Source organism: Sander lucioperca, chromosome 5 (assembly GCF_008315115.2).
Source record: "Sander lucioperca isolate FBNREF2018 chromosome 5, SLUC_FBN_1.2, whole genome shotgun sequence".
Taxonomy (NCBI): domain Eukaryota; kingdom Metazoa; phylum Chordata; class Actinopteri; order Perciformes; family Percidae; genus Sander; species Sander lucioperca.
The window spans coordinates 43,145,876-43,172,945 of record NC_050177.1 but is presented as its reverse complement, the minus strand read 5'-3'; the positions used below and the strand labels follow the sequence as shown (position 1 = coordinate 43,172,945).

Sequence of the window (27,070 nt, the reverse complement as noted above, 5' to 3'; positions counted from 1 at the left end):
TGAGATTGCACCCACTCAGGGTAGCCCTATGGATTTTATAGAGAGAAAATGAAAAAAAGAAAAAGAAAGTAGCTTCATGCCCAAATAGAAGGAAACTACAATTTAAGGATGTAAGGTTTTTGTTTTTTTTGTTTTTTTTGCAAAGGTCACCCTCCTCATCATGAAGCCCTTTTGTGTGAGGCCTGTTTATCACCTGTGGTGTACAAGAGTGCTGTTTGTATGACGCAGCATTTCTTTTCACTCTGTGGGGAATGTTAACAAAATCTCTTCTTTGAGCGATCATCATTTAATGGTTCACTATTACTGGAAGCTACAATCATTGCTCAGTGTGAATCATCTGCTGTATGTGTGTCGTTCACTGCAGACAGTTACGTAATGTAATAACCTGGTAGGAGGGGTGTCCATAGAAGTGCAGGTACAGTGGCAGATATCCTGTATGGAGGATTTGATGATATGTGTGCTGTTTCAGTCTTCCACTGACACATCCGTGACACTATTTTACACTCCCTTAGCCTTAGCTTACACATTCGATGCTGGCCTCCTTTCAGAGGCTTCATGCTTTACATGCACATTTTTAGATAGTGGTCTTTTTACATGAACAGGACCACAATTACATACCTAAAGCAAAATGTTATTGTATACCAGGGCCAGGGAATATACACAATAAAGGATTCTGGAAATGCATTGAAATTGCAATATGGCTTCAAGTTAATAAATACAGTGTTCAGCAAATGGAGTGGTAACACAATTCAGCTCATGAATGTAATTAACCATGAATTATTGGCTTTATTTTCATTTCTAATGTAAGTTTCAGCCACCTGTGTGTCTTGGCAGCAGTAGCCCGTGGAAAGTTTTCTAAAATGTAGAGTTCACTTCATCATGTTTTCTCTGCTGGAAGGGCACCCTAGGGTTCACTTCATTGTGTGTTTTCCATTTAAGGGCACACTAGAGGGCCCAGCATTGCATTTTCTTCACTGGAGGGGCACCCTAATGAGCACTTTATCGAAATGTATCTACCATAGAGGCATTCAAGAGGACACTATTGTGGCATTTTTTTCTAACGTGGGACACCAAGGGGCGGTCGCCCCCACCCCTGAGTTCACCATTGCTGGGCAGTATGGGGATGTCGACTTCAACTGAGTGAATTTTGGTTCAATATTCAAAAGTATATAAGGTTGAATGGATTCAAATATGGATTGGAGATAGGCATGGATGGATGGATTTTTTACCTAAGTCAATGATGCAAATACTTCTTCCACCACTACGAGCACAAATATGACATTTTTTGGCAATTCAAGCAGATATTTTGCTATTCAAATATTAAACATGCTTTCACTGGCAAGAACATGTTTTCACTGGAAAATGTTGTAAAACACAAAGAAAACATGCCAAGCAAGGGAAAGCCAACTATAGAGCAGTATTAGGCCATTTTAGAGGGGGCGGATATGAGAGACAGCAGGGTGTGTTGTTGACTAGAGTGCCGCCCCAGTGTGGGGGTGTGGCTCCCACTTGAAACTGGCACAAGCAGAGAGCATGAGTCCAGATTTCTGTAATGAACTATTCTATGGAGGCTTTTATGCTTGACAGGAGAAAATAATGGTGTGCCCTATGCATGTGAGATAATACAATGTCTGCTCTCCAGTCTCAGCCACTCATGAGTCTGACAAACTGTCATGAACAGGCTTGACACAAAGCAGAGTCCCATTCATCCTAACAGGATGAAACCCCTCCTTCTCAAATGTTATTCTCATTGATTCAAGCAAGAGTAGTGGTGGTTGGTGTAGTAGGCTAGCCTATATTTTGATAGCCTTCTTCATAATATTTTGTTGCGGTCATGCCTGTGCTGATATCTGTGCATTTACAAAGACGTGAAATACTCCAATCCTAGCCAGAGGCCTGTGCTACGAATCAAGATCAACATGCCCTGGATTTATTTCAGTTACCCGGGGCCTGTTTCACAAAAGCAGAATATATAAATCTAGGATAACTGATAAAGCGAGGCTTGACCTAGTCTAATCTGTGCATCCTGGCTTGGTGCGTTTCACGAAGGCCAAGCCAGGCTGAGGAGGAGCGACTAGGTTGAGCCAGGATGAAGTAATTCAGATAGATCCACGGCTTTCCTCAAAAGACCGCGAGGTCGATCACAGATTTACTGATGCCAAAATGGAGAATACGCATTGTACATACTTTTATACAGAGTGAGCAGCAGCTTCTTGTGGAAGTATGATGACGTGAAACACATTATTTGTATAAAAAGAAAAGAAACACGGCCGCTGTAATGAAACGGTGAGAGAAAGCGTGGCAGACGCTAAAGCAGGCAGACCTAAATATATACATTAACTGACCACTGCTCTGAATTGAAACCGTCATAATCATTCCATTCAAGGATTAGGCTACTAATCATTTGCACAAATTAACAGTTGTACTTTTTGCCTGAAAAGTAAGCAGAAGATAATGTAACTCAGGAAATTTAACATGAAGATCAATTTTCTACAACGCTAGAATATGATGCGTGAATATCTCTTTCACTCTGTTTCTCCCTCTCTCTCATGGGCTAAAATATAAATTTCCTAAGTCATTAACTTCCACTGCTCGCTTTTAATGCAAAGTGTACAACTATTCGTTTTTGCAAATGACAAGTGACTCATTGAATGGTTTCAGTTAAGAGCAGTAGTTCATAAATGTATATTTTATCATTCAGTCTGTCCGCTAGCCTATTATCTGCCACACTTTTTCTCACGTTTTTTATTTTTTATAGAGGACGAGTTTCCTTCTCTACATATTATATGCCTTGCTCCCTTGTATATATGGACATGGAAAATAAAGACACTGAAGAAATTGGACTCTAAAATCTAAAAACTATAAAGATAATTAAGTGATAAATCCCATGCACACTGTAAACATGAATGTAACAGAGTATATTCATCTGTTATTTCCCCCCCAGCAAAATATAAGGTCAAAAACCATTGAGGTGTCCTCTCCCTGTTGTTACATGAATGTACAGTAGCCTACATCACTAGATAGTTACTGGTCCAGTAAACTAAGACTATAATTTCGGAGGATTGTACAATTAGGATATGTTCTTTTTTTTCATTTTCATTTATTCATTTATTTCAGGCAGACAATAGTAACAAAAGAAAATTATACAATATATAAATAAAATGATCAATTTCTACCTGAAAGGGAGTGGGAAGAAGATAACTTATTTAATCCCACCCCCAGTTCCCCATTCAGAGCTTACTACATTCAGCTTCACTGTTACTTGTTCAAGGATTATTTTACAAATGAAAGATCATGGTGGCGTTACCACAGGTAACAATAATTATTACATTACAACAAACTGTATACCAACAATATAAAGAAAATGAACAAAACCAACAATGGTAATGGACAATATACCAATAATGGTAAAAGACAAATTAAACCAACAATGGTAAGGAAACATTGAGCACTTATTAACACTATGAGACAACAGCAATTTAAATTAAAGACCCTCATCTCTATATTTTGACCAGACCCGATGTTTATATAACAGTTTGAATCGATTGACAGTTTGGCATTGCTTGTGTTGTAAGTCCAGTTTGTTCCAGAGTTTCACTCCACATACAGACACACAGAAACGTTTACGAGTATTTTGAGCTCTCGGCAATGAAAAATATCCAAAACCTCTCAAGTCATAAGCTCGCACTGGAGTTATAAAAAAACGTTGTAGGTTAGGCGGTAATAAATTGTTGAATGCTTTGTATAAGACTATTGCTGTACTATATTTTACAAGGTCATCAAATTTTAACAACTTTGACTGCATAAACAGATTATGAGTATGGTCTAAAAAACCAACCTTGTGAATGATCCGCACTGCTCTTTTCTGTAATATAATCAGAGGATTAATTGTGTTCTTGTAAGTATTCCCCCATACTTCAACACAATACGTAAGGTATGGGAGTACCAAGGTGCAGTATAGAGTACGGAGTGCATTTCCATCAAGGTATAATTTTGCTTTATTTATAATTGAGAGGCTTTTTGAAATTTTTGTTTTAATGTGTCTGACATGGGGTTTCCATGACAATTTACTGTCAATTATTACGCCCAAAAATTTAGTCTCACTTACGATTTCAACCTGGGTACCATTAATACTTATTTTCTGTTCAGACATAGCATTGCAATTACCAAACATCATTATCTTAGTTTTGTTTATATTCAAGGATAATTTATTAGTGTCTAACCACTTTTTATTATATTTAGTTCCCTGTTTACCATATGTACAAGGTCATTATAATCATCACTACAGTAGAATATATTAGTGTCATCTGCAAATAGTATGAGTTTCAGATCTTTGGACGTATTAAAAATATCATTTATATACACATTAAACAGTTTTGGCCCCAACACTGACCCCTGGGGGACACCACAAGCAACACCAAGAGTATCTGATAAATACTGACCCATTTTAACAAACTGTACTCTCTCTGTTAAATAACTTTTTAACCAATCCCCAGCCAGCCCCCTAATTCCATATCTTTCCATCTTATTTAGTAGAATTGAGTGATTAATCGTATCAAAGGCTTTTTTTAGATCAATAAAGACACCAACTGCATACTTTTTATGCTCCAGTGCATTAGTAATTTCTTCAATAGCTTCAGTTATTGCCATTGAGGTAGTTCTTTTAGACCTAAAACCATACTGGCCTTCATTAATTATATGATGTTTTCCAAGAAACTTTTCAAGTCGAGAATTGAAAAGCTTCTCTAAAATTTTTGAGAACTGAGGCAAAAGAGAGATTGGTCTGTAGTTTGTAAAAGCGTGTTTGTTTTCATTTTTGAAGAGTGGAATTACTTTAGCGATTTTCATTTTACTTGGAAAGCAGCCAGTCTGGAATGACAAGTTACAAATATAAGTTAGGGGTTTTACAATATTCAGTATAACTTTTTTAACTAATGCCATGTTGATATCATGACAATCAGTGGAGAACTTACTTTTACACATCCGCACAGTTTTTGTTACTTCCTGCTCATTTGTAGGTGAGAGGAAGATAGACAGGGGATTCCGTTCAACAGATGATTTTACAACTCCATGGTCTGGAATATCAGCAGCCAACTCAGGGCCAACATTAACAAAAAATTTGTTGAACTTATTTACTACATTGTTCATATTATAATCTTCACCATTTTCATCAATGAAGTAATCGGGATATTTCAATTTTGAAGAGCCTTGTTTGATTAGGCTATTCAAAGCATCCCAAGTTCCTTTTATATTATTTTTATTTTCATATAGTTTTTTTTTATAATATAACCGTTTGCTTGTTCTTATGATATCAGTTAATTTATTTTTGTATTTCTTATATCTTTGCTCCACTTCTTTTGTTTTTACTTTGATAAACAATTTGTAGAGATTGTTTTTCTTTTTACAGGCATTGATTATTCCTTTTGTAATCCAAGGGCTTTTTTTATGTTTTTCCTTTACAAAATATTCTTTCACCGGGCAGTGTTTATTATGCAGGGAAGTGAAGATATCTAGAAAATTACAATAAGCACTGTCCACATTTGGTTCTCTGTATACTGAAGTCCAATCCTGGAGCGCCAAACTACTATTTAGGGCACGGATCGTTTCCTCAGTTGTTATTCGTTTAGAGATTTTTACCATAGCGTCTTTTGTTTTTTTGAGATTACAGTCATACAAAGTAAAAACAGGTAAGTGGTCAGTGATATCACATATAAATAGGCCACTTGTGATTTGATTCCCCATGATGTTAGTAAAAATGTTATCAATGATTGTGGCACTGTGTGACGTTATTCTGCTCGGTTTTGTTATAGTTGGATACAGAGACAAGCTGTACATTGTATCAATGAAGTCATCAACGGTTTTTAGCTTAGTTGGATTTAACAAATCAATGTTAAAATCACCACAGATAAATACATTTTTTTGGTTCACAGTGGAAAACAGTTTATCCATCCACTCATTGAAAGTTTCTATACTTGACCCAGGTGCCCGGTACACACAACTCATGAGGATATTAGTCTTTTTATCATTTAGAATTTCTACTGTTAAGCATTCAAACAATCCATCCACAGCTATGGCCATATTTGTTAAGACATTAAATTTAACAGATTTATGAATGTACAAAGCAACCCCCCCTCCTATTTTATTTTTTCTGTTTGTATATCTTAATTCATAGCCATCAAGACAAAAATCAATACCTTTATCATCGTTGAACCAGGTTTCAGTTATTGCAATAATGCTAAATGAATGAGTGAAATGCTTCAAGTAATCTTTGATGGCCTCAAAGTTAGCGTACATGCTTCGACTATTGAAATGTATTATTGACAGGTTATCTTCTGATTTTACACTGTTTTCATATTGTTCTTGGGTAAAATAATTACAGTTTCTAACGATTGAAGAGAGAAAATTATTATCAGGGTCTATCTCAGTATCTGTCTCTGTTGTGGTGTTCTCATGATACATTGTTACATGAATGTACAGTAGCCTACATCACTAGATAGTTACTGGTCCAGTAAACTAAGACTATAATTTGGGAGGATTGTACAATTAGGATATGTTCTTCAAATTGTACAATCCTCCCAAATTATAGTCCCAGTTTACTGGACAACACACTTTGTGTGCTAAGAATGCCAAATACAATGCACATGGAAGAGGAACAAACATGATCCTTATTGTTAAAGAATTTAAAAAAAAATAATTAATCAACTAAAATAATTCGAGGTGCATTGGTCAACTATATGTACAGCATTGTATGTATTGCCCTTAGTAACAGACTTCATTTAAAACACATTTGAAATTGTAACAATAACAGTAACAATGACTGTCACATGAATAATTATAATTTAAAACTTTAAATAATAACAGTACTTAAATGAACAGCAATATGCACCTGTTGTATTTTAATCCAGGGTGATAACAATAGGGTAAAACCACTGCTGGGTGATCAGAAAAGGCTCCAGGATTAAATAAATCCTGGCTGTTAGCCTGGTCGGGAGCAGGCTAGCTGTACAGAATAAATCTCCATGGTGATTTATGTGCCTCCACTTTCGTGAAACCGAGTCAAGGCTTAAATCATCCAGGATAACTGATAAATCCCAGCTTAATCCCTTATCTTGGTTTTGTGAAACAGGCCCCAGGTTAGGTGTTCAGCACAAGTTACCACGGCGATTGAACCCGATCACAAGTGATCCACCTTCGTAATACAGAAAACCCTGGGTTGAACCTGAAGTTAGCTCGTTAACGCCAAATCTCGCTTCGTAGTACCGGCCTCAGGTTAGGTGTTCAGCATGAGTTACCACGGCGATTGAACCCGGTAACAACTAATCCACCTTCGTGGTACAGAAAACCCTGGGTTGAACCTGAAGTTACCTCGTTAACGCCAAATCTTGCTTCGTAGTACAGGCCTCTGGTCCTACCCATAGACAGTACATAAAGTCCTACCAGACTCTCGTACATTTCATTTACTGAAGAAAAATGAAAATTGAGCGGAAGTACCCTACGAAGGAGGGCGGAGCCAGGCTACTCCATTCTCTCTCTCAAACAACAAATATTCCTCTATTACCTCGGTAGATATTTTATCCGTGCTTTCAAGCAGCATCACTGCAGTGCAATAATAGATGTGATTTGACGCAGGTAAAGTTCATATCGTTTCCTCCTCAGACTTTCGCACTTATGTCGTAACACATTGCTTTGGATTCAGTGTTGTGGTAACTTCCCCAGTCTCACGCTGCACGATACACATAACATGGGACTCCACGTGCAGTGGATGACTTGTTTATATAACACGACGGACAGCCCTCTGGGCCAATGAACTCCCATTTTTGCAAAGTCGTCATATTCGCTATGGAAACCCGTAGTTTTCAGCCAATTGAGAAACGCTTAGAGCTGAGTCTGAATCGAGGTCGCGCGCTGAGCTCGCCGATTCGTTTAGTAGGTCCGTTCACGTGTCACGTCAGAATCCGTCTCCCATTGAGGAATGCTGGAGCAAGTAGTGACTGTTTTATGCAATGGTCGGTTCTGCTTTAACAACTCGACACCGAGGACAACAGAGAGGCGATTTTTCTCGGCAGCACAGGTTGGTTTCCTTCATTTCCACCTCTTAGTTGTAGTAAGAATGCTTAGTTAAACAGTAGCTAAGTTGCGTAACTGTGTATAACCTTTATAAACGCGGTTCGAGTGTTTCTGTTTATTCATAGAGAAAGAAAAAGGTCGGCTTTTGTGAAATGGCTAAAACACTGCTTTTTGGTCGCGGGTTTTGAACGATATCGTTACTTTTACATAACCGTGTCTGTACCGTGGATTGTAGGTCAACGTGTTTGGAAAGCAGGTCAATGGAGTTGGATGGAGGAAGGGATGTTTGTTCTCATTACAAATGAGTTGTTTTCTCGTATTTTCTTTCATTTAACCTTTATCTTGTGTAAATCGTCTATGGTATAGGTCTACACACAATCCTTGACTTTTAAAATGAGCTGTTTGCCAGTTTTCAGTTTTAGTTGGTGGGACTCAAAGAAAGCTTTGGCAATTGCATTGCCTTATTTTCACATACGTTATCGGCTTGTCCGCTTGTGTCAAATGTAATTGGGTGGACTTAAATAAATAGATTAGAATTGCCAAGCAAGTAGGTTTATTTTTAGCTTACTACTTTCCAAGGTTTTATGAAACAAGGCTACCACTGCTTTTGTATACACTACAGCCAAATCCATGTGACTGGAGCAGCATTGTATAACGCCTGAGCTCTGTGCTAGTGTGTTAGGTGAATCAGTGCTCTAGCAGGAGGAGTTCAGTTTCACTATTTGTCTATTGTCACTCTTTTGCTCTGTTTTGAGAGTTAGGCTACATGTTTGTGTGCACGTACAATTTGGGGATAGCGTTGTATTTTTAACCTTCCCTAAAGTTAGAGTTAAGTCAAACAGATGGAAGGAGAGAAGAATAGACAAGCTGAATGTGCACTCTTACATAAATCAGGGGTGTGATTCTTCCGGATGAATCCGGAAATCCGGCTTTTCCGACCTGAAAACATAGACTGTATATATTAGTTATTATTATTATTATTAATATATACAGTCTATGCCTGAAAATGAAGTTCTCGTAAATCATTTTTTTGGTGGTGGTGGGGGGGGGTCGCAAGGCACGGGTCGGGGGTGTTGGTAAACATGACCGGTCACTGCTGTCAACGTTTTTTTGTGCCTCTGATTCATGTCTTCATATCACTCCGCAAGTGGTCCATTAATTTGTCACGATGTAACTTAATTCAAAGCAGAGCTCCACCAAAGAGCCTGCAATCGTTGCGGAAGGTTATCTGAATAAGAATTTTGGACGTGTGGGGGCGAACTCTTAGCTGAAGCCGACAACGGGACAATATTTTTATTTTAGGTTGGCAATGCAAGCTGAAGCGACGTAGCAGATGACGTTGAGAAGTTGCAGTGAGGAATATAAATAAAAATAAACAGTGATTTTAGCATCGTAAAGAGACACACACACACACACACACACAAAAAAAATAGCTGCACCCTGGTCTTGGGTAGGAGTGCAATATTTTGGATTTGGCATCAGTAGATGTATACCTGTTGCCAGTATTTCCTGGCTGATTCTTAAGCAGACATACTGTAAATAGCTCCAACTACTTCTGGTCTGCTGCAGAGCTGATTACAGCTGTTGCTCTAGTATTTTTGTCAGGTTTCTTTAAGAGAATAAATGAGATTGTTATGCCCCTAAATGCTTGTGAATGGTCTTCTTTATTTGTAGTTTGCCACAAGCAAGTGTTAAGTTAACCTGTCTTTACAATGTGGATCTCATGTTGCCATAAGGTCACATGTGTAGGCTAATAACTGAATATGATGTTATGACACAAGGTAAATGTTACTTGAGGGACTGTGCACAGCTTTTTTATGTTTGTCTTTCAGGGGCACTGCACTGTGTTACATAAGGCATCATTTAGGCCTATTTGATCTAGACTAAAGTGAACGTGGGCAATGCATCAACACATCTGTTTATCATTGGTTTGTGTGGGATCTGTGTCCTTGTCATTAATGAAAATGCTGCTATTCTTGAGTGAGAACCATTTTCTCCCCAGCGACTGGTTGTCAGTTTTTCCTCCTGCCTTTTTATTAGTTAATTTGGGAAGGGCCAGGTCATTAGCTACAGAGGAGACAACTTGAATGAATAGTACAAATTATTTTAAAGCATTTTGTCTTTCAAACACCCACATTAGTCATGATGGTTTGTGCGAGGGTAAGGTTTTGTTTGTCTCGTGTCTTCAGAGCTGTGTTTTTTTTTTCTCTCTGTAGACTCACCTTTTCATATAAAAAAACTCTTTTGGAAAATTCAACCGGCTCAAACTGGTCTAGGTCTTTAGTTCATCTGGAAAGGGCAAATAATGGCCTATTTACGTCAGCCACTGTGGTACATAAGTATATGCCGATGTATCTCTGTCTGTCCTGCAGTGCCCTTTTTATCTATCATTGACTTTTAAAAGGCTACATTGGCTCAGATCAAAGTGGTGACTAATCCCCATTGATTGCTGTGTCTTTACTATTGAGCTGCTATCTTAGAAGTGTAGCCTACTCTATTGTAAAGGGTTTGTCTGTGTTTTATTTTCCTCCTATAGACTGCATCCCCACTCCTGAGGCATCATTTCCATGCTTCATGGCATTGCCATGTGGAACGTAGCTTAATCTCCCATCGTTTGCCTTTTGGTCCGCCCCATGTCTGAGGACAGTAATCCGAAACACTACCTGTACTCAACCCTGAAAGGGTGTGAAAGGAACCAGGAAAGGGTCGACTTCCAGATGGAGGAAGAGGAAGGCTCTCCCTGCGGCTCCATTAGCCAACTTCACCGCATGGCCGACAGTTACAACAAGGGTTGTGGCGGACGGGATGGAGTCGAACTGGAAGCGGAGTTGGGATTGGCCTCCGAGGGGAGCGACAGCAGCCATGAGCACCCAGCCTTGTCGGGCTCCCCGCACGCCGACAGGAAGCGGCCACGCCCACCCTTACACGAGGATGTAGAGATGGGAGGCAGCGGCTCAAGTGGGAGCGGGACAGAATCCCATGGTAACGAGTCGCATGGCAATGAGTCCCATGGCAATGAATCTGTGGGCAGCTCAAATGCCAATGGCAAGGATTCTGCTTTCTTGGAGTCTTCATTGAGCAACAAGAGGTGAGGGCAAATCAAATCCCACCGCCATGGGGGAGCAGACCATCTAGGTCACAGAAGGGAGGTTCATTACATGTAATATAAGGTCTATTTTCTCCTCTATGACTCATTGTTGGTCCTAGTCAGTAGTGTAGTCCAGCAGTAACTGTCTCAGACTGAGGAAAGCAGTGGGTATTTTATTCCTAATTATGAGACAGACTACAAAAGACAATGACTGTTGTTCATTTACAAATGACTTGGTATTGCCTTCAAAAGCAAAAGAAAATCTCTATTCAGGAAAAATTAATATGGTGCAGGCTCTAAGCGGCTTAATTTTCCTGTTATCAATTCATTTTAGCGTGCAGTGTGTAAATGGTTGAAGGCAATTAATTTAAAAATGAGCACCTGGTGAACTGTCGGAGAAGTATAGCCTGACCAAATCCATTCCATTTTCACATTTTTCACTTCCCATTTTCTTGTATACTTTCCTTGTATTTTACAGTTTAATCATGCTTTAATTATCCCAGATAATAGAGTAAAAAATAAAATAATGCTTTTCTTTAAATATTGGAATTAGTCTATATAATGAAAAGGCATATTTAGAGAAAAGGGGTTGTTTACATTTAGTGGTGCACCACCTGCTCCTTTTCTTGAACTGTGCCACTCGTTTTTACATTTCAAATCCAGAAATGTTTGCTCCTTGTTAGCTACTGTCCATATTTGTAGTCTTATTTATACAGGGGATACATGTGGTGTGTTTGTGGCATTATGAGTCATATATATATATATAAATATATAAATAAATAAATAAAAAAAAAATATATATAAAAAAAAAACAACCCGGCCACGTCACTTTATATTTTTTATCTTATTGTTTTGGTAGTCTAACTGTTTTTTGATAATGATCCGTTGTGTGGTCCTCTGTCAATAACACAACATTTTGTTTATGGTTACAGCTCAAACTCTCACAGCCCCTCGCCGCCAAGCAGCTCCAACGCCTTCAGTCTGGTGAGCTCCGAGCAGGACAACCCTTCAACCAGCGGCTGCAGGTAAATGTACATCTTTCATCTTACCTTACCATTTCATAAACTTCAAAAGGTTTGACAGAAAATAAACTAAGACAGTAGAAGATAACTTATGTATTCCTCCTAAAATGAAAGGGTAAAAAATTCTCCAAGGCAGACCACTGCCAATCAATCCAGCCATGCCCCATCCCCTCACATACTGGTAGTACCTTCCCAGGGTGTGACAGCACTGGTGAAAACATGTCATTTTGACACACGTGTATCTGTCTCATGCACGCCTTGCAGCAGCGAACAGTCAGCCAAAGCTAAGACACAGAAGGAGCTCTTCAAGACCATCAAGGAGCTGAAGATGCACTTGCCGTCGGAAAAGAGGAGCAAGGGCAAGTCCAGCACTGTCAACACGCTCAAATATGCGCTGCGATGTGTCAAACAGGCGAAAGGTAAGACTCGCTTTCGTTGGCACTTTTTTCAGGCTAACTGTAAACACGCAAGCTATGACTTATTTCCTACTTTTCATTCTTTGTTTTGGTTGGTGTAAAAAAACAAAACAAAAAAAACTGCGAGAGCGATGGGCTTCTATCCAATCAGATGTTGTCTGCTAACTCTCAAACTGCCAGACACTGTTGACAATCGATTAACTTCAACTGCAGTTGTTCCGAGTGACAGAGGATTCAAGGCTTTTAAGAAACCGTCTTGCAACGCACTTACTTTAAGCCGCATGAGCGCAAAAAACAATGTGGAAAGCATCTGGACACGACTGCTGTAATTTATCGATGCAGAAGCAGTACATGAAATGTACATGAAGTAGCACAGGAATTTCCCCAGTGTGGGATTAATAAAGTCTATCTTATCTTATTTTATAATATCACAGACACAGTGAATTGTCTATCAGTCATTCCGTTAGAATGCCGGGTCGGAACTGGTTGCGATGATAAAACAATGTTCATCACGCTAATTGAGTGCCAAATAGCTATAGGTAGTTCCCAGTAACAAATAAGTACAAGACGACTGTTGCTTCAGTACTAAGTACTATGCAGTACTATGCAGTTCTATACATGCCAGTGCTTTTTGGATCTACAGAATCTGATTTTACAGCACAAACATTGCCAGAAGAATTACTTGTTCAGATGAAGGCTGTGATATGTGTGAATAATAAAATAATGATTCGACTATAGCAAGCTTTGTCTTTAAGCTTTTTGGGGCGATATCAATAGTAATAATAATGGTCCAAAATGATGTCAAATTGCATATATTTAAGTTAAAAACCTTCAAAGAGGTAGAATGATTGCCTCTTGCAAGTTCCACCAGTTGAAAATGCAAAAAGCAATATAATATGCTGTATGAGGGTGGTATATGATCAGGGTGTGGTGGTATTTTGTGTATGGCATGGGTGAATGCAGTTGCTCCGTATATTTCTCCTGCTTTTTGGACCTTTGCCGCCTATAAGCATGATAATTATAAACGTGTCTTTTTTAATGATACTGTATGTGATAAGTTGTCTACATTGATCCATCTTCTCTTTTCTTTGCAGCCACTGAGGAATACTACCAGTTGCTGATGATTAATGACAGTCAACCGCCAGGGTTTGATGTATCATCCTACACCATCGAAGAAATTAACAGCATCACCTCTGAATACACCCTCAAAAACACTGTAAGTATCTCTGCTCTTCACCTCACAATAAGGTCAGCATATATTTGTTTCTAAATATGAGTAGAGTGGTTTGAAATCTGTGAATATAATTGAAGAATTTGTATTTCAAGTGAAATTTACTAAATAAGTCATGTCTCAAATGCTGAAATCTGATGATGTTTAACAAACCAGGGGTATAGACAAAATATATCAGTGCAACATACAAAATATTGTGAGAAATGTTAGAGCAGTGGTGAAAGAAGTATTCAGATCCTTTACTTAAGTGAAAGTACTAATACCACACTGTAAAAGTACTCGCATTGGCAATATTACTTAAAGGTGCAATATGTAATACTGACAGCTAGCGTTTAAAATTGTTACTGCAGTACAAATTCAAAATACTGGAGAGAGTCGTCTTCCCCACTCCCTTCTCCCCAGACTCAAAGTTCACGGAGGTTGCCAGGCTGATACCGCAGCATCCACAACAATGTTGCTAGACGCTTGTCTCACATAGCCAGACATTACTCCACAGCACAGCGGAGTAGCTAATGTTAGATAGTCATAAAAGCCCGTGCTTACGCGGAGCTCTGTACCCAACTAACAGACACACTTTTTCGGCTTAGAATTACAGTAGGAACCGCTAAAAATATCACTACCTTGCCGTCCTTTTGCACCCGACTGAAATACACACTTTATTGGCTTAGAATTACAGCAACAATCGCTAAACACACTGCAAACTCACGGTCCTCTCTTCCCGATTTACAGCTCTTGGCTTCAAATAACTCACCGTTATCGGCTATGGCCGCTGAACAGGCTACACATTGTAAACAGCCGTGGCCCGCTTGCCTGGTCCTCCGGTAACGTTAGCAGTTATCAGGGTTAGCATGGCGTTACCCAGGACCAGTCGGGATCACTTGAATGGCTGTGTCTCAATTGTTTTTGCGAGTAACCAACTCGGGTATTCTAGCTTTATACTGCAATGTGAGTAGCTACACAAATGTTGAAATGCCATAAAATGCCCGTCCCTAGTAGCCGTGATAAATTAGCCTGAAGCTAATGCTTACCTTTTCAGGAGGAAATTAGCCAACTCTGTGTCTTTTTGGGCTCTAAGCTGTCTCCATCTTTCAAATACATCTCCAATATTTACCCGGGGTTTGTTACGTCTCTGGTCACGCTACTGTTAGAAACATGCCGGGTTTTTTATGTCAGGTAGAATCCATCTCCGTTGATCCTGTTTGTTTGCTGCTTTCATGGCTGTACTAACGTTACAGCTGTAGCTTGCTGGGTTTACGTTTTTTACAGGTATATCTGGCAACCCGGCCTGGCTGTCAAACTGGGCAGTTGATAACAACACACAGGCCAAAAAAGATATTCCGTCACGGAACGGAAATTTCAAAAGGAGAAAATACTGGCATTAGCAGTGTTGTCAGAAAAGATAGTATTTCAACTTAGCATGTTTCCTTAATATCTGATGACACATTGGGGTCATTTTTGGATTTATTACAGTAAATATATTACATATTGGACCTTTTAAGTAAAAGTATGTAAGTATTATCAGGAAAATGTACTTAAAGTATTAAAAAGTACTCAATTCAGGAATAATCCTCACATTATAGAAACTGGGAAGGATCCAAAACAGTTCTCTCATTTAACTAAGTGTTCAATTTGATAATTATTTCAGCTGGACCTTTAGGCCATTATATTGTTGGGTAGTTTAATTTATAATAAAACATCGTATTTTATTAACTACATGTTGTGTGTGTGCAAAAATCTTAATTTGTAAAGTAACTAGTAACTAAAGCTGTCAGATTAATGTTGTGAAGTAAAGTTTTTTTAAACTATACAAATAACATTTCTAAACGCAGTGTCCGTCGTCGAATCACAATTTTTTTTAATAATTGTTTATTTATTGTTATCGAGGTAAAATGTGCAATTAATCGTGATTTTGATTTTAGGTCATATCGTGCAGCCCTAAGTACCTCAAATGTGTACATATTTGAACATCTTGAAAACTTCTCTTTTTACCGACAGGATATTTTTGCTGTTGCCGTCTCACTCATCACGGGGAAAATTGTTTACATCTCGGACCAGGCGGCGTCCATCTTGAACTGCAAGCGGGAAGTCTTTAACAATGCCAAGTTTGTGGAGTTCCTGACACCTCAGGACGTCAGCGTGTTCTACAGCTTCACCACGCCCTACCGCCTGCCCTCATGGAGGATGTGCACCGAAGCAGGTACCAGCTATACCTTGGAAATAGTTCTTAGGTTCAACTGTTTTTATGTAACTTAAAAGTCATTACAGATTTGAAAATGTTGTCCCAATGAAATAAACAAATATTTATTTATAACTGGGCAGTGCTGTTTCAGTGCTGGAGTATGGTCTGGCTACACTGGCTTATCATTCTGGTGTAGGGTTTATTTATTAAAACCAATCACAATCGTCTTGGGTGGCGATAAGCCCCAGATGCAGCAACGGTCACTCAACAATCCACTAAAAACAGCTTTCAGAGATGTACAACTGCATCAAATGCAATCCTTAAATCGGTTTTCTAGCTGGTTGTTGTTTTAATGCTACTCCTTTGTCCATCAACTCTAAGTACTGTAGTTGATTCTGTATTCTTCTCACTTGAACAGCTTGTGGTCATTTGGGGGTTTGGGCTGTTTAAGTAATGGCTGAGCAGCTTTTGTTTTTACATAAAAGCTTTTCCTAGAACTTTGACTGTAATGAATCTTTAAACCTCAGTTGCATAATTGTAGAAAACTCTCACAGTGCCTCTCTTGCTTTTTTTACCTCTTCCCTTTTTGAAAGCGAGACAGACTTCTCAGCTTCTGTCAATAGTGTGTTGAATAGCGATGACTAACCGATGGCTCTTTTGGCAGTAATCAATCTAATGCATTTGGTGATATTCATCCCACCTTCTCCCTGTCTCTTATTCAGACTCGTCTCCCACAGAGTGCATGCAGGAGAAATCCTTTTTTTGCCGTATCAGGTGAGTGAAAGCAGCAGGCGCCTTATCTGATTCAGTTTCCTGCTCAAACAAGCTCTGAGTCAGGCAGGGTTTAGAGGATGGTTGAGAGAAGGGAGGAAGTCAGCAGCGGTGAGCTTTTTAAACTATCTCAGTCCCATCTAGTGGCTCAGCCATTCAGGCAAACTGAAGTTTATTTTTAAAAGCCTCTTTAGGTAATTCAATTCAATTTTATTTATAGTATCAAATCATAACAGGAGTTATCTCGAGACACTTTACAGATAGAGTAGGTCTAGACCACACTCTATAGTTTACAAAGCCCCAACAATTCTAGTAATTCCCCTAAGAGCAAGCATATAGTGCGACAATGGCAAGTAATACTCATATACTATGAAACAGTATTATAATTGTGTGTGTCTGTGTGTGTGTGTGTGTGTGTGTGTGTGTGTGTGTGTGTGTGTGTGTGTGTGTGTGTGTGTCTGTGTCTCTGTGTGTGTTGTAGTGGTGGTAAGGAGCGTGAAGGAGATTTGCAGTACTATCCTTTCCGTATGACTCCATACCGGATGAAAGTCCAGGATGCTGAGCTGGCTGAGGAACAGTTCTGCTGCCTCCTGCTGGCCGAGAGGGTGCACTCTGGATACGAAGGTGAGGCGTGTGACATTTCTAATGTTTATTTTACGACGTTGCCTTACTGAACCATATAACACACAACCCTATTTACTGCGCTTAACATTTGGGCTGCCACAGAGAGCATTTGCTCATTTGTCTTTTTTCTTCTCTTTCCACAGCACCCAGAATTCCTACTGACAAGCGTATCTTCACCACCACACACACACCCAACTGTGTGTTCCAGGATGTGGATGAGAGGTGAGTGAACAACTTTGTTAAATAAAGTGAATGTCTGTCTTTAAAAAAACAAACTGTCTTTAACACATTGCTGTTGTTTCTGAATCAGGGCTGTTCCTCTGTTGGGTTACCTCCCTCAGGACCTGATCGGGACCCCTGTGCTACTCAATCTGCACCCAAGTGACCGACCCTTGCTGCTGGCTGTGCATCGGAAAAGTAAGAACTTGTTTCATTCACGGTGTTGTCTTAACTGATGGGGCAGAGTATCAGTTCAGTTTTTTTTTTTTTTTTTTTTACCTTTTATTTATTCAGGGAAGTTTCACTGTGAGAAGGCCTTTCTTTTGCAGGAACACCCTCTTCACATTTGCACAGTTACACTCACCTGGAAGCTGCCCAGTACAACCACAGTCTGATCTGCTGGCCACTGAGCAGCTCCACTGGGGCGGTTGGGGTTAAGGGCTTGCTCAAGGGCAATTCAATGGTGGTATTGAGGGAGGGGTAAGGGCTCGCTTCTCTAACCTTTAGGCCAACACTTCCCCTGGTGCTTTAAACCATGCTTTAATCTATTTATGTTGCTCAGCTCTCACTCACACACGCTCTACCTTTAGTTCTGCAGTATGCTGGTACGCCATTCGATTACTCCTCGATCCGTTTCTGTGCAAGAAACGGCGAGTACATCACCATTGATACCAGCTGGTCCAGCTTCGTCAACCCCTGGAGTCGCAAGGTCTCCTTTGTCATTGGCAGGCACAAAGTCCGCACGTGAGTATACCCAATGCATTGTTGTAGTTAAGGTTTGTTTGTCATCAGTCGTGTATGTATAACGACTATATGTATATGTTAGAACATATTTCACTTTGAACATTCTAGATGACAGTGGTCTGTGTGTTTTGCAGGGGTCCTGTGAATGAAGATGTTTTTGCAGCACCTGCTTTCCACGGAGGGAAGATCATGGACTCAGACATCCAGGAAATTAGTGAACAGATCCACAGGCTGCTACTCCAAGTATGTACCAACACACACTAGACGCCCACTTTAAAACACATTTTCATGTGTCTGTTTCTGTAACAACCTTTCTATGTTCAGCCGGTCCACAACATGGGCTCTAGCGGTTATGGTAGCCACGGCAGCAATGGTTCCCATGAGCAGCTGGTGAGCATCAGCTCGTCGGGCGAGAGCAACGGGAACGTCGTGGCTGGGAACCCAGCGGAGGAGACAAACAAGGCCAAGCCTTCCAGGACGTTCCAGGAGATTTGTAAAGGGGTCCACATGCTGAAGAACCAGGACTCCCAGGTCTTCCTGCGCCTCCCTCCCCCTTGGCCCTCACCGTCGCCATCCAAGCCTGAGCAGAAGAAGACCTCTGACAGTGAGTTCACTTTAATTTCACAGGTGCCATTCTGTGGTCTCTTTGACTCAAAGTCATGACAATCACAGGGAGAACATTTATTGTAAGTGAACATAAAGGTTGAGCACACAATACACATCTGTCAGTGCAAATAATCACACAAATAACCACACTACAGTAAGCTTCAATGCTGAAGTGGCAGATCATATTGGCAGAAATAAGTGTTCTTTTAAAGTATTTTTTTTTTTAATGCACATTTTCCTCAAGGACTTTAAACAAACTCTCTAAAAATATCAGTGACTTAGTCAGCTGTACAACATGTACTGCAATTTGCCACAAGAGTCAGAATCAGAAATTATTTGTGTGGCAGTCAAATATGATGAAAAGTGGAAAAAAAGATAATCTAATAAAAAGAGAGCAAATGTGTTATAGGTTTGTGTTCAGCTCTGTGTTTACCTGTCTTTACCTGCCTGTCTTTGTGTGTGTGTTTCTGACATTTTCCCTTTCCTTCCCCTCCAGCAATAGTGGCAGCTCAGAAGAGTCCAGCGGTGCGTTTGAAAGACTCAGCGCCCCCTCTGCAGGTCAGAGACAATACTGCAGCCAGCATGGAGGACTTCACCTGCAAGGACCAGACTGTCTGCTCCTACCAGCAGATCAGCTGCCTTGACAGTGTCATCAGGTAAGGCGTGGTGTTTGTGTCCATGAATGATGATAGTTTAAAGATCCTGTGTATGAAGTGTGCACTCTCTAATTTAATCCATTTCTGCTACTCAGGTACTTGGATAGTTGTAACACCCCCATCACAGTGAAGAGGAAGTACCAGTTCTCTAACTCAGATGATGACAAGAAGGGCTCAGAGGATGGCATGCAAGTGCCTCAGGACACAAACCCAGGCATGTACACACCATGCATCTGTGTACATATACACATGTCACAAACCATCCAGGATATTAGATCCAATTTTTTGCAAAGAAACCCCCTGTGTTGTGCATTATCATTGTTGCCTACATTAGCTTGGGTTCACTTGCTTAACCCTTTGAACTCTGCAATAGAAAATGTCAGCAAGTGCCTACATTGGTATGTTTGCTTATTGTGAGGTCATTTGTTGGGGTATCTTCAAATGCTTCATATCCCTAAAATCAGTCAATAAACCATTCAAATTAATAAAAGTATTATAATTGTGTCATAAATGAATTTTACTATATGAACACACAAAACATATTGATCCAAAAGATTTCTAAATGTAGAAACATGTAAAACATATTCCTTAAAGGTGCTCTAAGCGATGTTGGGTGACGTCACTTCTTGTTGACATTCGAAGTATTGTCAAACAAAACGGAGGCTAGCACGCCCATCCCTCCTCCTCATCCTGTCCCCTCCCCCTCCCTTCCGCGCACTAACCCCCAAATCCTTCTTGTCGGTCATTGGCTGGAACACTGTTATGTTTGGTGGTGCAGGTTGGCACAAATTGTTTTTGTTGGCGTTTGTGGAGCCTGGGCTGTCTACAGAGACCGCGTTTTTTTTTACAGTGTGTTGAGGGGATAGACAGCTAGTGGATAGTGAGGAGGTGTTTGCTGTATGTGACAAAAAAATGCGTGACGCGTGAGCACCTTTAACACTCCAGAAGTTTTTTTTTTTTTTTTTTTATATGAACATTTTTAAGTTTTTGAGATAGACACATTTTTATGAGCAGAGTGTAAAGGCATTTTGATAGTTTCATCTGCAATAGAAATGGTCCACCTGCTGTTTAGCACTGGTCAGCACAGTCAACGTGATGACGTCATCACGTTGACTGAAGCCTTAGCTTTCTGCTTCAAAAATAATTAATGCTCTAGCTGCTAAGATCGTTTAATACAGGATCATGTAAACAACAGCCTCCTGTAGCCATTACGGAGAAATACTGTCACCATAGCTAGTTATCAGCTCGTTGTGGACCGGATGTAACGTATTGGCGTCATCACGAGCGTACAACAAACTGCTGCGAAAGACGGAAGCCTTAGCTTTCTGTTGCAAAACAAGGAAGGCTCTAGCTTTTATAGTTCTTATTTTAGACCGATTTAAACAGAATCATGTAAACAATGATCTCCTGCGAACCTCTAGCGGCCACCCGCGGGAGTTCAGTTCTTTACAGGTTACCTAACAGGAGTTGGACTGTAATCATCTATGGCTTGGAGCTAACAGAGGATTGCTTTGTCCCCATCCAGATCCTTTGATGCTAGATGCCCAGCCAGGCCTGTCAAACATGAAAGCACTTAAGAAACCTTCATCTGGGGCAGTGGCTGTGGTGGGAGGCCCCATGGCACCCCTCACCCTACCAAGCAAGGCTGAGAGCGTGGTGTCAATCACCTCACAGTGCAGCTACAGCAGCACCATCGTCCATGTGGGAGACAAAAAGCCTCAGCCAAAGTCTGGTGGGTGATGTTGAACATGCAGGTTTTCATCCAACTGCTAGATAATAAGTTCTGTTTGACTGATGTTTATGGCTTTGATTCGTTATACAGAGATTATCGAGGACATGGTCGAAAGCCCTGTGCTCCCGGCTCTGCCTGTCAGCGTGGTGTCTCCCCCCAGCCAGGAGAAGGAGGCCTACAAGCGGCTGGGACTGACCAAACAGGTACTGGCTGCACACACCCAGAAAGAAGAGCAGGCCTTCCTCAATCGCTGCCGAGAGCTCTGCAACGCCAGGACCTTCCAGAAGGACTGTTTCACATATCTCCACAAGCAGAGAGGTCCAGCCAGTGCGGAAGGTACACAAGGTTTAATAGTAACCACATAAAATTAAAATTGTTGCCAGAATTCAATTGCTTTTGCTTTTTTTTTTTTTTTTTTTAACCCTACCCTCTGACTTTTCCATGTGTCATCCCAGAATCATCTGGTCTACGAAGTTCTGCCAAACAAGGCACCACCAGGCCTGAGACTACTGCCAAGAAGGGCAACCGCAACAGGAAGACCAATAAGCCCCGGAGGAAGCATCCTGATTCGTCAGACAGCGCCGTATCAAACCGCAAACCCCGGCCTCCTCTCCAGGGTCTCAACCAAACCTCGTGGTCCCCATCAGAAACATCCCAGTCAGCTTTTAATGTCTCCTACCCAGCCATGGGGCCTGCCTATCCGCTCTATCCCACTGGACCTGCAGCCCCAGCTCAGGCCCCCTGCCCTGACCCCTCCCTTTCCACAGGCTTTGGAGAGGGGCAGAGTACTCAAGCCCCACCTACTGCCGCTCCATTCGGTGCAACCATTGTTACACCCGTGGTAGCTCTGGTGCTACCCAATTACCTCTTCCCCCAAATAGGACAGTTAGGTCAGATTGGGCAGCTGGGGGCTGCTCCTAGACCAGCGTTTTTCCCTGAGCAGACCCAGACGCAACCTGCATACACTTCTCAGCAGCTCTTTCAGCCTCCACAGCCAGGCTACGCCATGCAAACACAACCCCCATACACCAGCCAACAGCCGTTCCCTGTGCAGACTGCCTTTACCCCCCAGCAGCCATTCCAAACCGCTCACACCCCCTTCACTACCCCGCAGCCTTTCCAAACCACACAGACCCCCTACACTACCTCGCAGCCTTTCCAAACCGCACACACCCCCTACACTACCCCCCAGCCTTTCCAGGCCCCTCAGACTGCCTACACTACCCAGCAGCCCTTTGCTGCCCAGCCTTCTTTTCCAGTGCAGACTCCGTTTGTGGCCCAAGCCCCGTATCCTGCTCAGCCCTTCCCTATGGCCATAGAGCCCCAAGAAGGGGCAGCATCACGTTCCGCCACCCCAGCCTCTGGAGCAAGAGAGCCCGTCACGTCCCCGCGACTGTTTGAGTCACGGTGCAGCTCGCCCCTGCAGCTCAATTTGCTGAGCACAGAGGAGGGACATCGCTCAGTGGAACGGCAGGACAGCGCAGCGCCCCTTGCTGGATGCCACGGATACAGTACAGTAGCAGCATCGGGGGCAGCTGGAGCAGCAGGGGAGAAGAACGAAAACCCCCAACAGGTGAGACTCACAATGTACCAAGTTAGAGAGAACGTAACTTTGATTTAACATCAGAACTCTGTGTTATTAAGGTTTCAACCACTTACACACCGACCCTTTCACATAAAGCCTGTGACAGCGCTGATGGTTTGCTGCCTGTGTTTCAGGTGGAGTCTCCAGAGGATCAGGCTCACAGTGACGGTAACTCCTCATCCTGCGACTTGCTGGACATCCTGCTTCAGGAGGACTCCCACTCTGGGACCGGATCAGCCACCTCCTGGCCACCTGGCTCTATGGCCTCAGGATCGGGCTCAGGATCGGGCTCAGGCTACAACGGCTGTGGAACATCAGCTAGTGGAGCTTCTGGCAGCAGAACAGGTCAGTAGAGGAACACCCAAGCTCGACAAAATGGACTGAACTTTTTATTTATGCTACTTTATGATATATTTCTTGATTCTGATTTGGTTGGTATAAAAAAATATAAATAGTATATTAAAAAGTCTTATTTTTTACTGTTTCCCTGTCTCTCTAAAACTGTGTATAGGAAGCAGCAACACCAGCAAATACTTTGGCAGCATTGACTCTCTGGAACACAACCCCAAGGCCAAAGCCAAGACGAGCAGCAAAGGAGGCTCTGAAGGCGGCCAATCGCAGACCAAGGTCTCAATCCAAGGCGACGGAGAGCTTTTCATCAAAAATGTTCTCCAGGAGCCCCTGTGGCTGCTGATGGCAAATGCTGATGACAAGGTCATGATGACATATCAAATGCCATCCAGGTGAGACACTGACTGGGTATTATTTTAGGGGTAACCAGGATTTCAAACAATTCAATGCAATTCAATTTTATTTATAGTATCAAATCATAACAGGAGTTATCTCGAGACACTTTATAGATAGAGTAGGTCTAGACCACACTCTATAGTTTACAAAGCCCCAACAATTCTAGTAATTCCCCCAAGAGCAAGCACATAGTGTGACAGTGGCGAGGAAAAACTCCCTTTTAGGAAGAAACCTCGGCAGACCCTAGGGTCTTAGTAGGCGGTGTCTGACGGTGCTGGTTGGGGATGCGATGAACAGTGGCAATAATAGTCACAATAAAGATAATCGAACAGTGACTACAAATGGTAGTGGTGGTAAACAAAGGCCTATAAAGCAAAAAAAGAAGAAAACCTAGTGCAAAAGTCATTCAGATGTATTCAGTTCATTTTACATTGGAGGCCCTTCTTTCATACTGATAGTGTGCAGATTTCTTTGACTGATTACTTTGTTGTTAATTTCCACACTTGCAGTGAACCATTGTATGTATCAGTCTTGCTGGTAAACTGTAATGTGTGTGTGTGTGTGGTCTGTCACCCATAGGGACATTCAGAGGGTACTGCGAGAAGACAAGGAGAGGCTGAGGCAGATGCAAAAGAGCCAGCCTCACTTCTCCTCAGACCAGCGACGAGAGCTAATGGAGGAACACCCCTGGATGAGGAGGGGAGGTCTACCTGCTGCTATCAATGTAAAGGTCAGAACCACACTCAAAAATACATATAGATATACATACATATAGAGATTTGGTTGTATGGAAATAGTCAAATTGAAATATATTTAATATTGGACGTGTGTATGTGTTAAGGAGTGTGTGTACTGCGAGGACGCCGCAGCGGCCCCATTCGAGGAGGACCTGTCACACATGGAAATGGGCGAGCTGGGCGAGGAGCTGAACCAAGAGGTCCAGAATGCCCTAAGCCAATCAGAGGAGTCTCAGCCTCAAGCAGACACTGGCTGCTGAACGTGCACGCTGCCAGCAGGGAGGACACACACGACCAGCCATGGACCTTTGTGATGCGTACACACACACATTGTAAATGTGAGACAAACAGCTATGTGCCTGACCGTATTTACAAACACAACATTAACTCAAGCAGAACTCTGTGTTGCCATTGTGGTGAAAATGAGGATGTGTGCCGCTTATGTGTTGTGCGGAGGACTGCTGCTGAAGTGCAGTTCTTGAGCTGCCCATACAGGGGGCAGTATTGCTTCATGTGGGTCTTTGTATACATGACCCTCATATACTGGTAGTCCTTTTGCCACCTCTCTTACACACACACACACACACATACTCTCTCTCTCCCTCACTGAAAGAACCTGGGCAGAGTCTGTGTAGTTGGTGACCTTTGGCCTACCAAATATTTAATTATTTCATTGTTTCCCATCCTTCTTGTCAGAGGCAGAGCTTTACAGCAACATGAGCAGTTATTATTCTAAAAAAGGTAATAGTTAATGGGCATCTTTTAAACATCTTATAAATACATTTGATTTCAAAGCAATTTATTTTGACAGTATAACTGTCTTAAAATAATTTTAAGATGTTATTAACAAGCGGATGTTAAAATACTCTGCTGCCAGTTATAATATTTGTGTTTTCTTGTTTTGCCACAGGTCTTATTCAAGCCCCTCAAACCCCCTTTGTTTTCCCATTTTTGACTATGTAGAATAGTTCAGTCAGGACCACTTTGTCAAAATAGATTAATTCATCTGCAATTTGTATTTGGCGGTATGGCTCTGTTGTGGGACCTCCTCGCACTTCCACGTGCATACGTGGAAAGCATGAGGCAGGGAGAGCACACCTCCCTGCCCTTCCATGTGTATGTATGGAAAGCCTTAAGCGGGGAGAGTACCAGTAGGATCCCCATAGGGTACAGAGCAGCATCAATGACCAAAACACAAATTTAAAAGGAGGAGCTGGGGTGGAGCTGGGTTGCAAGCGCTAGCAGAGATTCAGCAAGGTAGGCTGGGAAAAGCAGTTTAAATAGAGCGCGCTATTTGGAAATCCACTCAAAAGAGGGAATCGGCTGAGCCATCAGCTGATGTGCTGGCGTAGGAACTGTCAGCTATGAGCTGAGATAATAGCCGAGCTTGACTCCGTGACCTGCCAGAACTTACGCTATGCTTCATTTGTGGTGCACATTGGATGATGTAGGCTGGGTCAAATGTCAAATGTCGCACAAGCTATTCATTTTATTATCTTTTTTTATTTTCTACCAGATAATGTATCTAGAATAGATTGTTTTAAGCTAAAGCCAAATCCATTCCGCTAAAAGACAGTACTTATTTGAAAAAAACCATAGCCTGTAAAAATAGTGGACGTAGCCTCAGTGATGTCACCAATTGGTTTGTGGGCTGACGTTTTGAAGCCAGGAGTTTGCATTTTGGCCGTCACAATCTTAGTATTTTGGAGCCGGAAGTGACCATATCAGCAGTCAGCATGTACGGCAGTACACAGAGCCGGTAGACTATAAGACATTTCTAGGCGACCAAAGTGTTCAAATTAACTTTGATGTGAAAACACACAGTGAGAGGGGCGGAGTTTAAGGCCGGTTACACACCCAGTGTGTAACCGACCACTGCGTGGCGTGTCTGTTTATATTTCAGCTCCTGTGTTAACAGGTTAGAGCTTACACACTGCCTGCGTGACACGCACGTCTCAGGAAATGCGTGCATGCTAGAAATAGAACCAACGCCTATTTTTCACGCGACACGCAGGCGTGTTGGAAGCGTTTCCAGGCAAAATAGAATAGGAAAAGATGTTTATATGTCATTTTGACACTAATACATATTAATAAATGACATGTTGATGTTTGAAAGTATCTAGGTTTTGATATTAATGCAGATATAAATGTAATTTAAAAAAAAATTGATTTTCTAATATTGCACCTGTCAATACAGAACGAAATATTCTGTAGCCTATTTTGCCGTCAGTACTGCCGACGTCTTTGCTGTAATCAAATCAGTATATATTTATGTTTAACATGGTATTTCATTTTATCAATGGGAAACATACATGTGTACAGACAAGGCTAGCAGCAGCAGCGCCGTGTCAGACACGTTTCTGGTGTGTAAAGACATAGAAAAATCCACGCAGCTGACACGCAACAGAAACGCCACGCTCACGTGACGCAGCCAGTGTGTGGCCGGCCTAAAATTAAAACACAGACAACTTCCAAAAACAAGTTCACAGTTGTTTAAGTGTATACAGTGCATTGCTAAGCCTCTATCATGATTGACAGGTCAGCGTGTAGCCACGCCCCTAAAGCACCCCCTGCTTTATTTGTCTATTTTAAAATAAATATGACCATAATTTACTAAATGAACATCATGCTGTATTGAAGACGACT

The 27,070-nt window shown here is 41.5% G+C and overlaps 2 protein-coding genes across 6 annotated transcripts in view; both read left to right on the top strand.

Annotated features, from left to right (window-relative positions):
- The window catches only part of pik3cb (phosphatidylinositol-4,5-bisphosphate 3-kinase, catalytic subunit beta), a 55,905-nt gene extending 55,861 nt beyond the window's left edge, over positions 1-44 (top strand). For all 3 annotated transcript variants that reach the window (XM_036001080.1, XM_031283671.2, XM_031283670.2), the window contains one exon: positions 1-44. This exon is cut by the window's left edge and continues 1,836 nt beyond it. The gene's annotated coding sequence lies outside the window, so the exon portion shown is untranslated.
- Positions 45-7,548: 7,504 nt separating this feature from the next.
- On the top strand, positions 7,549-25,095 carry LOC116038944 (period circadian protein homolog 2). Of its 3 annotated transcripts, none has more exons than XM_036001078.1 (22): positions 7,549-8,071; positions 10,604-11,155; positions 12,088-12,180; positions 12,442-12,596; positions 13,688-13,809; positions 15,820-16,021; positions 16,726-16,777; positions 17,256-17,398; positions 17,542-17,620; positions 17,709-17,815; positions 18,208-18,361; positions 18,496-18,604; positions 18,686-18,965; positions 19,464-19,623; positions 19,719-19,837; positions 21,164-21,355; positions 21,446-21,691; positions 21,811-22,928; positions 23,075-23,285; positions 23,452-23,683; positions 24,267-24,417; positions 24,529-25,095. In XM_036001078.1, the coding sequence occupies exons 2-22, from the start codon at positions 10,701-10,703 to the stop codon at positions 24,682-24,684; spliced, it is 4,536 nt and encodes a 1,511-aa protein (XP_035856971.1). In that variant the 5' UTR covers positions 7,549-8,071; positions 10,604-10,700; the 3' UTR covers positions 24,685-25,095. The 3 variants fall into 3 exon arrangements, with proteins under 3 accessions (XP_035856971.1, XP_031139527.1, XP_031139528.1); XM_031283667.2 differs by having other exon boundaries at positions 7,550-8,071; positions 21,149-21,355; XM_031283668.2 differs by lacking the exons at positions 7,549-8,071; positions 10,604-11,155; positions 12,442-12,596 and having other exon boundaries at positions 12,086-12,180; positions 21,149-21,355.
- The last annotated feature ends 1,975 nt before the right edge of the window (positions 25,096-27,070 follow it).